This window comes from Tupaia chinensis, unplaced genomic scaffold (assembly GCF_000334495.1).
Source record: "Tupaia chinensis unplaced genomic scaffold, TupChi_1.0 Scaffold000217_1, whole genome shotgun sequence".
Taxonomy (NCBI): Eukaryota; Metazoa; Chordata; class Mammalia; order Scandentia; family Tupaiidae; genus Tupaia; species Tupaia belangeri.
Genome location: NW_006159692.1, coordinates 8,784,058 through 8,796,735, shown reverse-complemented (window position 1 = coordinate 8,796,735; position 12,678 = coordinate 8,784,058). Strand labels below are relative to the sequence as shown.

Below are 12,678 nucleotides of genomic sequence, written 5' to 3'. Positions count from 1 at the left end.
AACAAAACAAAACAACCCAGAACTGTAATTCTGGAGTTCCCTGTGAATAAGAGCTTTGCTGGCGGTGGCGATTTGTTCCCTTTCCTTTGTGAAGTGCCACTTGGTCTTGGTTACAGGTTGAGCCCCCCATTCTGAAAATCTGAAGTGCTCCAAACTGAAAGTTTTTGAGTCCTGACAAAGCCCCACAAGTGAACATTCCACACTTGCCCTTGTGCGTGTGTGTGCACGTGTATGTGTGGAGGGGGAGAAGGTGTCACAGTCAAAACACTACAATACAAAATACGATACGAAGTTAACTTCAGGCTCTGTGAGTAGTGTGCATGAAACAAACCAATAGTTTTGAGTCCTCTCGGCAATATGTTATCATATATGTTCCCAAACCTGAGAAAATCCACAATTGGAAACACTTATGGACCCAAGCATTTTAGATAAGGCATATTCAGCCTGTCCTCTCAAAAGCACCATTCCTTGTATGGTCTACAAACACAAGGTGAAAGGAAACGGGTTATTTTTTGCTTCGATGCACAACATAGACGCGTATAATATTGATGCTCCTGTGTGTGATTTTTTTTTTTTGAGAGGTTTTTCACTATAGGGCGCGTGCGCTCGCCAGACAGAGACAGAGAGACAGAAAGTGAGAAATCACCCCCCAGAGGGGATGGCCATGCCGTAATCCCTTCTCCTCCATTCTCCTCTCGGGATCTTGGGCACGCAAGCACACGCGCCTGGTGTGGGTTTTAAGCCACCGGGTCCGGGACGTGATCCGCGGTCGACTACGTGGTAGTCCAGCGACATAGCCATTACGCTAACTGCTGGTTCCCTCCTGTGTGTGTTTTAAAATAGCTGCTGCAGTTTCTACAGGAATTCTCACAGCAGACGATCTCTAGGACCCACGAAATCAAGAAACAAGTAGACGGACTAATTCGAGAGACCAAAGCCACCGACTGTCGCCTGCACAATGTCTTCAATGACTTCCTCATGCTGTCTAATACCCAGTTCATTGAGAATGTGAGTTATGGAGTTTCATTTTACTTACACATGATACTTGTGGGAGGAGCAAGAGATATTGTAATTTTTTTAAAATAAAGAATTATTTAATTCCATTTGTTATTTTAAGATTAAATTTGACTATAGAGAGAGAAAGGGAAAGGAAGAAAGCAAGCTGCCAGGTCTGGGACATGAACCATGGTCTGCCATATGGGAATCCAGTATCTTTAACCACCATGGTCCCAAGATATTGTAATTTTAAATGACTGAGTAGGGTCTGTCCTAAATTTTGGTGGAAGTAGTGGTTGGTAATTGGAGCTTCTTCCTTTAGGGTTGATGCCTACTTTTCTTCTTTTCTTCCTTTTCTTCTTTTAAAGAACTATTTATTTAATTTTACTTATTGCTACTATTTTTTAATTTGACCAGAGAAAGAGAGAAAGTGAGAAAGCAAGCTGCCAGGTCCGAGACTTGAACCTTTTAGTTCTGAGAGTAATCAGTAGTTGTGTTGAATTGTGTGCACCCAAACAAGCCACATTCCAGCGAGGCCCCTCTGTAAGGATAACCGTGTACCTGGTCTGACCCCTAGGCACTGACATGTGGCTTCAGGCGTTGACTGGGTCTGTTGCCTTTGATAACCTGATCTTGAAGGTTTGTGAACATTACTCGGGATAGTCCCATCTAATGTTTTCTTAGGATGGCTGAACCTGTGACATAGGACCGGCTATAAACAAGTGACTGAGCTTTAACCGTGTGTGCGTTTGTGCCTGCCTGTTTATTGGGTTTTTGCTATACGTAGGCAAACATGGGTAGATTAGATTGCGCCTTAGTAAGTAGTATACTTCCAGAATAGAAAGTGAGTATGACTGAAGCCACGTCAATGAAGGGGGAGGATGGAAAAAAAGCTGAGTTAAGCTGATCTGTGCTTCTTATATATTTATGTTATGTATTTCTTTTTTTGGTAAAGAATTATTTAATTTTATTTATTATTATTTTTAATTCGCTCAGAGAGAGACAAACAGAGAAAGGGAAAGTGAGAAAGCAAGCCTCCAGGTCTGGGACTTGAACCACGGTTAGCATCAAAGTCCAGCGCCTTAACCACCATGCCACCTGCTGGTCCCACATGTTTATGTATTTCTTAGTAGGCCAGGTTGAAAGGTCATTTCTACCCTTTTTGGGAGCTCTGAGTAAATTAAAGATCTTAATTAATGTCTTAGAGATCAGTCTTTGCCAGTTTTTTCTTTAATGGCAGTGGCAAATTTGTAAGTTTGGAATACTATCATAAACACTCGGCTAAAATTAGAAGTCGTTTTCTGATTGTCTTCACAGAATGTCCTCTAGACGAGTCAGTTTAGGGACTAGCTGTACTTCCCTGCTGTATGCAGCCCTGCCACTTTTTCAGCAAGCTGACCTTGGTGTCCTCTTACATACTGGCATACTTGTTCTCTTCCTGTGCCTGGCTGGGTCTGGTGCAGCCTTCTCTGTGGTTAATGCTGCAGAACCAGACTGGACAAGGAGCAGACCTGGGAGGTTTCGTTGGCACCCGATAAGCTGTACTGGATGCGTACTAGATCCATACTTGAGTGGGAAGAAGTGGAGGCACAGACTTGTTTTTCTGAATATAGTCTTCAGGTCTTCTTTTTCATCCAGCTCTTCTTATGTGGCAAGGTTTCTTTAGATTTTGAGTTTTCTATGATCTAGTTTTTTTTTTTTTTTAAACCTGTTTTGTTTTTTTCCTGTCCACTTCAATAGGTTCCCCCTCCTCCCCCCTTTTTTTGAGAGATTTTTGATATAGGGCACATGTGCTTGCCAGAGAGACAGAAAGCGAGAAATCGCCCCCCAGGGGGATGGCCGTGCCACAATCCCTTTTTCTTTATTCTCCTCCTGGGATTTTGGGCATGCATGCTCATGCGCCTGGCATGAGTTTTAAGCCATGGGGCCCAGGACTTGAACCATGCTCAATTATGCGAGAGTCCAGTGATGTAACTTATGCCATCTGCTGGCCCCTAGATCCCCTGTTTTGCACCTATTTCTCCTTCTCTTGTTGAGCCCTTTTTTTTTTGCCAGTGGGCATTGTGCACATGGCAAGGGGGATTGAGAAATCATCCCCCATGGGGAGTGGCCTTGCCATGATCCCCTTGCCATTTCTCTTCCTTTGGAGATTTTGGGCACGCATGCATGTGTGGCATGTTTCTTTCTGGATCTGGGACTTCAATATTCCCTCCCTTCCTAAACAGCAATCCTGTTTTTAAGAAATAGAAAATAATTATGTTTGTATACGTTGAGAGCAGCTTTGTTTATAGTAGCAAAATCCTTAACATCAAATTAATTACAAGTATTTTAACTTCAAATATTTTTTAAGCATTTAAAAGACTGACTCTAGCCCACATGCATTGACATGGAAAGTGGTTTATGAGAACATTAAGTGAAAAAGCGGGACAGAGAAATGTGTATCCTCTGAGTACATTTTATTTAAAAGAGGACCGTATCTCACTAGCTTTGCTTAATGGTCTCGTGGACAGTCTGAGGATTGGAGCACCCTGAACATGTTCATGTGTCTGTGTGCGTTTGTGTAGGAGCCTCAGGAAGTGGAGGAGTGCACACACCATGCTTACTGTGTGAGTTCTTCGAGGATTTAGGCTGGTATATCATTACAGTGACTGAAACATTTTAAATCAAGTTAAAATTCGTATACCATTAAACCCACTCTTTTAAAAAGATGCAATTCAGTGGATTTTAGTGTGATAAATCTATTTGGGAGAGAATTTTTCCGCCCATTCCGTAAGGATCAATCAAGTGTTGGCTTTCTGCAAATCGGTGGTGGATTTTGTTTTTCTGCTTTCATGTAAATGGAATAATAAAATGTTGTCAGCCATTTTAAGCAATGGGATGAAAACAGATTTTCCTTTTACCATTTCGATCACCCCACATGTTGGAGTTGTCCCCTGGTCGATGAGTTATACCAGTTGACGTCGTTCTCGGTGGCTTCAGGCAAGGGTGCCTCTATCGTCACCCCACCAGCAACATACATTAGCTTCAATGAAGAGGTGCGGAAACTGGTATCTTACTGTTGAGGGAGCTCTTTGGTCAACACTGAGGTTGAACTTTTTTTGTGTTTGGTAATGTTTTTAGCAAATTGACTGTTGTCCTATGCTGCTGGTTTGTGACCCATTAGGAGTGGCGTCAGCCATTTGTTGAGTATTTCCTTTCCCATCTTTGTCATTTTAACTCTATATTGAGTTCTTACATTGTGATTTATTTCAAATGATGTTTGACCTTTTAAAAATGCATTTTCTTTCCTATTTAGCGTGTATATGATGAAGAAGTGGAGGAGCCGGTACTCAAACCTGAGGCAGAAAAGACAGAACAGGTACTTGTATTAAGTCACTCTTCAGTCGAATTTCACATTTAGAGAAAAAAAAGAGACAGATTTGTAATGTGCGCGGGGAAAGGAGGGTGGTTCTAGGGTGATGTACAGGATAGACAGATGAACCTGACCATCTCTTGGTGTATAATAAATTTATAAAATAATCGTAATTGAAAAATGACATCTCTGGCTAGAATACTTTCTTCTCAGTCTCAGCGCCTAAAATTGTTCAAGGAGGCCATTAGCCAGAGTTAGTGAGATTCAGTCATGGTCTCCAGTAGCAGGGAAGTGACATACCATTCTTTGTTAATGGTATTTTACACAAATTATCTAACTGAACTGTCACGTGATAGTTGCATTTCTGTGCTTATAGGTGATGAACCTGCAGCTCTGGGGCCTTAGGTAGTTTGATGCATTCCATGAAATATTTGGGATTTAAAACTTGGAGTCTTACTCCAGAGTCTGTGTCAAGACATTTAGCAGAATATGACTTTGCTAACATTTTTTGCTTTTTTTTTTTTAATTGCCAGAGGGTGTATGCATTAGCCAGAGAGAAAGAGACAGAAAGCCCCACAGCAGTGGGGTGAGGTCACACTGCAGTCCCTTCCCCATTTTTTTATCCCATTATTATTTGGGGCATATAACTGCTCACCATGCTTTTAAGCTGCCAGGACCAGGACTTGAACCTTGGTTGGCAATGTGAGATCTGACTTTCTTTATTGCCGCACTACAGGGCTGACCTTGTTAATATACGTGTGTATGTGTATATATATATATATTTTTTTTCTTTTAAGAATTATTTATTTAATTCTGTTTACTTCTTATTATTACTTTTTAAATTTTTAATTTGCTATAGAGCATGTGTGGTCACCAGAGAGAGAAAGTAAGAAAGCAGCCACCAGGTCCAGGACTCAAACCATGGTTGGCCATGTGGGAGTCCAGTACTTTAACCATCATGCCATCTGCTGCCCTCCTCCTTGTTAATATATTTTTTTAATTATTTGATTTAGCTTTATTTATTATTATTTTCCATTTGATCAGAGAGAGAGAGAGAGGGAAAGTGAGAAAGCAAGCCACCAAGTCTGAGACTTGAACCATGGTCATCTATATGGGAGTCCAGCGCTTTTAACCACCACACCACCTGCTGGTCCCTCCTCGTTAATATTTTTAATTAAATTTTGTATTTTTGAGTATAGACTTGGTTCTAGGGATCATTCACACGGTCTTCTTGGGTATCAATATATTGGAGCTCTGGGGAACTAGCGTAATGGCTATGTTGCTGGACTCCCACGTAGTCAACCGCGGTTTGCGTCCCAAACCCGGTGGCTTAAAACTCACGCCGGGCGCGTGTGTGTGCGTACCCAAGATCCCGAGAGGAGAATGGAGGAGAAGGGATTGCAGCATGACCATTAGGAGCTCTGTACTTAATGTTTAGTTTTTTGTTTTGTAGGAGAAGACCCGGGAACAGAAAGAAGTAGATCTGATTCCTAAAGTCCAGGAGGCCGTGAACTACGGTTTACAAGTTTTAGACAGTGCATTTGAGCAACTTGATATCAAAGCTGGAAACTCCGACTCTGAAGAAGATGATGCCAATGAGCGGGTGGAACTGATCCTTGAACCGAAGGTAAAGAGGTTGAACTCAGATACTTATGACTATACCTGTTATGTCTTGGATACTTTACTTGGGCACACGGTTAGCATGGCATAGACTTTAGCGCTAATTAAAGAGTGTATCACTTAGCAATGTCATATTGACTCTGTCAGACAGATTGATTTTACACACTGGTTGACCCCTTCCAAGGTACAAGGTGACGGCTTGCGGGGTACAGATATGCAGGGCATGATATGTACTCTCAAGGTGCTCCTTACATAGTCTGGTGGGAAAGAGGAGACATTTACCTGAGTAACTATGAGTAACTAGCTGAAGGACTCTCAGAGAATGGACTTCTAGCTTGGGTGTTAGGGAAGGTGTGGTTTGAATTGGGTTGGATGAGGAGGCTCAGGAGAGGTCTTGTTGGAACCTGAGATGCCGTTGCGTGTCCCAAGGAAAACTACAGAAAGGTTGGAAGGTGACAGGGCTGTTCCTGGTGTTGGCTGTGGCACAAAGCTGTGTGTTGTGTGCATCCACGTGCAGGCTCCCCCTTAGCCTAGCAGGCGTCCATGGCTTTCCTGCTTCTTTCTCTCAGATAGCTAAAGGAGACAACTGAAACCACGCAGGGTCACTCGGTAAGAAGCACGGAAAGTTGACTTATGAATTAACAGCATGTCATAGGCCCGCGGGTGTCATGGTGGTTAAGGCACTGGAATCCCACATGGCTGACGGCAGTTTGAGTCCTGGATCCCGGCTTGAAAATCACGCTGAGTGCATGTGTGTGTGTGCCCAAAATACTGAGAGGAGAATGGAGGAGAAGGGGTTGCAGCGTGCCATCTCCTCTAGGATGTAACATCTTGCTTTTCCTCAGTCTCTGGCAAGTGCATGTGTCCTATGCCAAAAAGCAAAAGAGAAAAATAGCTTCCAAAACAACAACAACAAAACATGTCCTTTCAGTCTCACTTAGCTGCACATTCTCTGCTAAATTGAGCTTCACAGATATGTATCAAACGGGGGCACATCTTCCAGGGCTCGTATACTCGCTGGATTTGAGAATCAGCAGTGAACCCTGGGAAGTTGTTGCCTGGGCCACAGTTGTTATGTCAGTCGTGTCCTCTTCTGCATGAGGACTTCGGGGTGCCCTCTGAAGCTGTCAGTCGTGTCCTCTTCTACACGAGGACTTCCGGGTGCCCTCTGAGGTCCTCAGTCACATCCTCTTCTACGTGAGGACTTCGGGATGCCCTCTGAGGTGGCAGGATTAGTGGATTGCTCGGTTGGTTGGTTGCTGGTGAATCTTTAACCTTTGCGTTAACCTCCCCAGACTTTCTGTTGTCAGGTGAAGCATCAGAATTATTCTTCCCTGCTCCTGGGGTCCTTTGGATAGGGAAGAGCTGTTATGGGCCTCAAGGGCACAGGTCAGCTCATTCTCTTGCTGACCTAAACATGTGTTGTCCCAGGGCGGAGCCTTCCTTGATGTTCTATTTCTTTTGGAGAGGTTTTTGCTATAGGGCGCGTGCACTCGCCAGGAAGACAGAGAGAGACAAAGAGATAGAAAGTGAGAAATCACCCCCCACGGGGAATGGCCAAGCCGCAATCCTTTCTCCATTCTCCTCTTGGGATCTTGGGCACGCACGCACACTTGCCTGGCGTGAGTTTTAGCCACTGGGTCTGGGACTCAAACCGTGGTCGACTACATGGGAGTCCAGTGACGTAGCCATTACACCAACTACTGGTCTCCATTTACCTTCTATTTTTAACTAGATGAAGTAGAGGACTGAAGGGAAGGGGTCTCCAGTGAGTACTGCATCCCTAGTCTTCCTTATTTCATTCTGTTGTTTTATTGTCTGGCCTTATTTTACCAACTTCACTACTCATCGAACTCCTGGGGGGATTTTTTTTTTGTTTCTTGGGTTATTTTTATTTTTCAAATGCAGGTTCTCAGTCTTTTGGATGTTTCTGCAGTTCATTGCGTTAGCTGTAGGTTTTTGTGTCGTTTCCATTGTGTCTTTTAATCCAGTGTGTGCTTCATGTGCAGTCTCTCAGCCTTCTGTGCGCACTCATGCAGGGTGAACAGGCCCTCTGATTCTTTTGTATTTTCTTTGTGATGGGTTTGCCCAAGCCACCCACACATTCAACCTGGATATAACCCCACCTATTTTCTTTTTTATATATTTTTAAAAAAATTATTTATTTAATTTTATTTGTTGTTATTATTATTATTTAATTTGAACAGAGAGATACAGAGAGAGAGAGAAAGGGAAAGTGAGAAAACAAGCTGCCAGCTCCGGGACTCGAACTGTAGTCGGCGATGTGGGAGTCCAGTACCTTAACCATCATGCCACCTGCTGGCCCATGTTTACTTTAAAATTTTACTATAGGGCACATGCACTTACTAGAAAAGGAGAGAGAAAGAGAGCGAGCAAGTGAGAAAGCAGCCCTCAGAGGAGATGACCGCACCACCGTCCCTCCTCCCTCATTCTCCTCTTGGTATTTTGGATACATACGTGTACCTGGCATGTTTTTTAAGCAGATGCATCTGGGACTTGACCCACACAGTTAACCATGTGGAATCCAACTACCTTAACCACCATACCACGGGCTAGCCCACCCACCAACTTTCTCACAGTTGTGTAAAAGCATTTGGATTATTTCCTCAGTATGGTTTTGTCCAAATTTAGGACTGTTGGTGATTCTCAGTATACATGAGAGGACTTCAAACTGTGTGTGGAAATGTGGAATTAAAGTATGAGTTTATGTTGGTGTAAAGAAATCCCTGGAAATCCATACATAGTTGTTTTCGTAATAGGCATTTTCCATGAACTTTTTGAAGACCCCCCCCTCCACATTTAGATATAAAAGTGGCATAAAGTGGTCTTGACACACACACACACACACACACACACACACACACGTATGTATGCACACGTGTACGTCTTTGCGCTGCCTCCTAGAGGAGGAAGGTGTGGTTAGGACTCCTCAAAGCCTGCCAGCATTTTTGGTTTCCTCCCTGGGTCTTCTTCCTTTTGAACATTTTACTATAAGGTTGTGCCCTTTCCACTGCAGGGAGAGTCTGTGTGACTTAGTGTTACCCTGGCATCTTTACCTGGGATTTACCTTATTTTTGAGAGAGATTTTTGCTATAGGGCATGTGTGCTTCCCAGAGAGACAGAAAGTGAGAATTCACCCCACCCCAGGATGGCCACGCCCAAGTCTCTTCTCCTCCATGCTCCTCTTGGGATTTTGGGCATGCGTGCACACATGCCCATTGTGAGTTTCGAGCCACTGGGTTGGGGACTTGAACTGTGATTGGCCATGTAGGAGTCCAGTGATGTAACCATTAAGCCATCTACTGGTCCCAGGATTTAACTTTTTCAAAAAAGCAAATGATTATTTTTTAAAATTTAAAAAAAAAACTATTTTATTTAACTTTATTTATTTTTAATAATCTGACCAGAGAAGAGAAGGAGAGAGAAAAAAGGCAAGCCACCAGATCTGAGACTTGAACTGTGGTTGGCCATGTGGGAGCCCAGCACTCCTAACCACCACACTACCTGCCAGCCCCCCAAAAAGCAAATTATTTTTAACTTTTAAACTTTCATGTTCTCCACTTCTGTTGTATAACTCATGTGAGGTAATCAGGGGTCAACGGAACACTGAATTGTATTTTTCAATCTAAGTACTTAATGGCGTACTCCCTTTCATTATTTATAGGATCTATACATTGACCGTCCTTTACCTTACTTAATCGGGTCAAAGCTCTTCATGGAGCAAGAAGACGTAGGGCTTGGAGAGCTGTCCAGTGAAGGTACTTTTCTTCCAAATTTTTGTTACCGTTAACATATCTTCACTTTTTGTTTTAAGATAATTTTACACCTTGTGTTAAAGTCATAGAAATAGTATAGAGACCTTGCCAAATACTCTTCACCGAGATATGCCAGTTGCTACCATTTCATCACATTTGGTTTATATTTGCTCTGTAAATTCATATTTTTTTCCTAAACTTATTAGTGAGAAATTGTCCCCCATTGCTCTTGACTATTTCTGTATTTGTATATTTTCTAAGAACAGGACATTCTCTTTTGTAACCCCAGTATAATGATCAAAACTAAGACATAATATTGCTATTTCATCTTTAGTCATATTCAGATTTTACTAGTTGTCCCAATAGTATTCTTTATAGTTTCTTCTTCCTGTGGTCTGTGACTCAGTCAGGGACCACTCATGGCATTGGTTGTCAAATCTTTCTCATCACTGTTTTTTAGTCTAATACTATTTCTCAGCCTTTTTTCTTTTTATGACCTTGACATCTTTTTTTTTTTTTGCTATAGGGTGCATGTGCTTGCTGGAAAGATAGAGAGAGACAGAGAGACAGAAAACGAGAAATCACCCCCCAGGTGGTATGGCCACCCCGCAATCCCTTCTCCTCTCAGAGTCTTGGGCACGCATGCACACATGCCTGGTGTGAGTTTAAGCCACTGGGTCCAGGATTTGAACCATGGTCAACTACATGGGAGTCTGGTGACATAGCCATTACGCCAACTGCTGGTCCCATGACCTTGACATTTTTAAAGAGGACAGGTCATTTTTTTTTTTTTAATTGTGATGAAACTTTTTTTTTGAAAGTATTTTGTGAGGAGATACTTCGTGACTATATAAATACCCCGTTTCTCACTGTAATGAAGATGCTTTTAATTCCAATGAATGGATATGGATGGTTTTATCAACATCTCTGTCATGCCCTTGTGTGGTGTTTCATGATTTTTTTCCATTGTAATTTCCTTTTTTGTTTTGGTGGTTTGTGATTTTGAGAAGGAAGTAAAGACATTACCTTGTGAATATTGGTGTAACCCTTATCTCTCTTCTCAACAGAAGGTTCTGTAGGCAGTGATCGTGGCAGTATCGTGGACAGTGAAGACAAAGAAGAGGTAAGGACTGTTGGATGCGACCAGGTCATGGTAGATGTGGAACTTAGGTTGTGTTTAGCAGGCTAAATATTGATAACAGACATACCTGTGAATTAGCAGTCTGTTTTCCTGGGACTTTTTTTTTTTAATTCCGGTTTTTGCCGTAGAGCACTTGCTAGAGAGAGACAGGGAAAGTGAGAAATCACACACCAGGGAGGACGGCCTCACCCCAGTGCCTTTCTATCTCTTATCTTCTTGGGATTTTGGGCATACATGTACACAGGTGTGGCATGATTTATTAGAAGTCTTCAAATCACGGTGGTTAAGGGCGCTGGACTCCCACATGGCTGACCACAGTTTGAGTCTCAGACCTGGTGTCTTGCTTTCTCACTCTCTCTCTCTCCCCCTCCCCCTCTCTGGTCAAATAAAAAAAATAAATAAATAAAGTCAAATAAAATAATTTTTAAAAAAGTAGTCTTTAAATAGGGCCGGCAGATGGTGTAGTGGTTACGTTGCTAGACTCCCGCATGACCGACTGTGGTTCGAGGCACGGGCCTGGTGGCTTGAAAGTCATGCTGAGCATGTGTGCATGTGTGCCCAAGATCCCGGGATAACGGATTGTGGCGTGGGCATTTTCCGGGGGTTGATTTCTCACTTTGCTTCTCATTTTTTCTGCCTCTGTCTTCGGTGAGTGCACGCACCCTAAGGTACAAACCTTAAAACAAAACAAAACAAAGGCAAAATCTTTAAATCAACTTCTAAATGACATGTTAACTGGAATACCTCTTTGCAGTATTGCTAGTTCACGTGACCAGAGTAGTCTCCACAGGGTACTGAGTCTCAGAACTTCTGCTTCACTTAGTGTAGAATCAGCTTGCTCCAGAGACTCAGACCTGAAGCAGTTCTGTACTTCCGAATAAAGCCTATGTTAACGGCTCTGTCTTCTCTCTCTCCCACAGGAGTCTGATGAAGATTTTGCCAATCCTAGTGACAATGATCAGAACCGGGTAAGGCTCATGTGTTGAAGCGTGAATTTAATGAGAGCATAGCATATATACTAAAATTATAAAATTAAAGAATTACAAAGATGACAGTGGTTATTCATCTTTTCAAATAATTTTTCCTTACATATTTAATTTATTTAATGTATATTGTTTCCAATTTTGCTTTATAATTGATTTTCATTCTTTTTAGCAGACTGTACAAATGAGTGATGAAGAAGAGGATGATGACCTTTTTGCTGACTCTGAGAAGGAGGAAGAAGATATTGAGGATGTTGAAGAAAATAGCAGACCTGTAAGAAAGACTGGTTCTATCACTGGTGGGGATTTAGAAACGGGACGTAGTACTCATTCCTTTCGTAGCTTTCTTATTTTACGTCATGTTCATAATTCCACGTACACTTTTGAAAATTATGGTGAGCAGCCCAAATTACATTATAGGTATCATTTTCCTCAAATGCTATGATTTTATAAGTCAGATTATTCAGAATATATTCAGTTTTTATTTTTTATTTTACTTATTTTTTTTGGAGAGTTTTTTGCTACAGGGTGTGTGCACTCACCAGAAAGACAGAGAGAGACAGAGAGATAGAAAGCAAGAAATCACCCCCCAGGGGGGATGGCCACACCACAGTCCCTTCTCCTTCACTCTCCTCTTGGGATCTTGGGCACACACGCACACATGCCTGGCATGAGTTTAAGCCACTGGGTCTGGGACTCAAACCACGGTTGACTACATGGGAGTTCAGTGACGTAGCCTCTATGCTAACTGCTGGTCCCTTATTTTTAATTGTCAAAGGGCATGTGTACTTGCCAGAGGAAGAAAGGGAG

General features: G+C 42.4%; 1 protein-coding gene across 3 annotated transcripts in view; it reads left to right on the top strand.

Annotated features, from left to right (window-relative positions):
- Positions 1 to 843: 843 nt before the first annotated feature.
- WASHC2C (WASH complex subunit 2C) overlaps positions 844 to 12,678 on the top strand; it is a gene marked incomplete at its 5' end in the record, with an annotated part of 51,781 nt that continues 39,946 nt past the window's right edge. For 2 of the 3 annotated variants that reach the window (XM_014587555.2, XM_014587554.2), the window contains 7 exon segments: positions 844 to 1,008; positions 4,292 to 4,354; positions 5,802 to 5,975; positions 9,654 to 9,747; positions 10,812 to 10,867; positions 11,806 to 11,853; positions 12,041 to 12,142. In XM_014587555.2, coding sequence (XP_014443041.1) covers positions 844 to 1,008; positions 4,292 to 4,354; positions 5,802 to 5,975; positions 9,654 to 9,747; positions 10,812 to 10,867; positions 11,806 to 11,853; positions 12,041 to 12,142 — 702 coding nt within the window. 3 annotated transcript variants of the gene reach the window in all.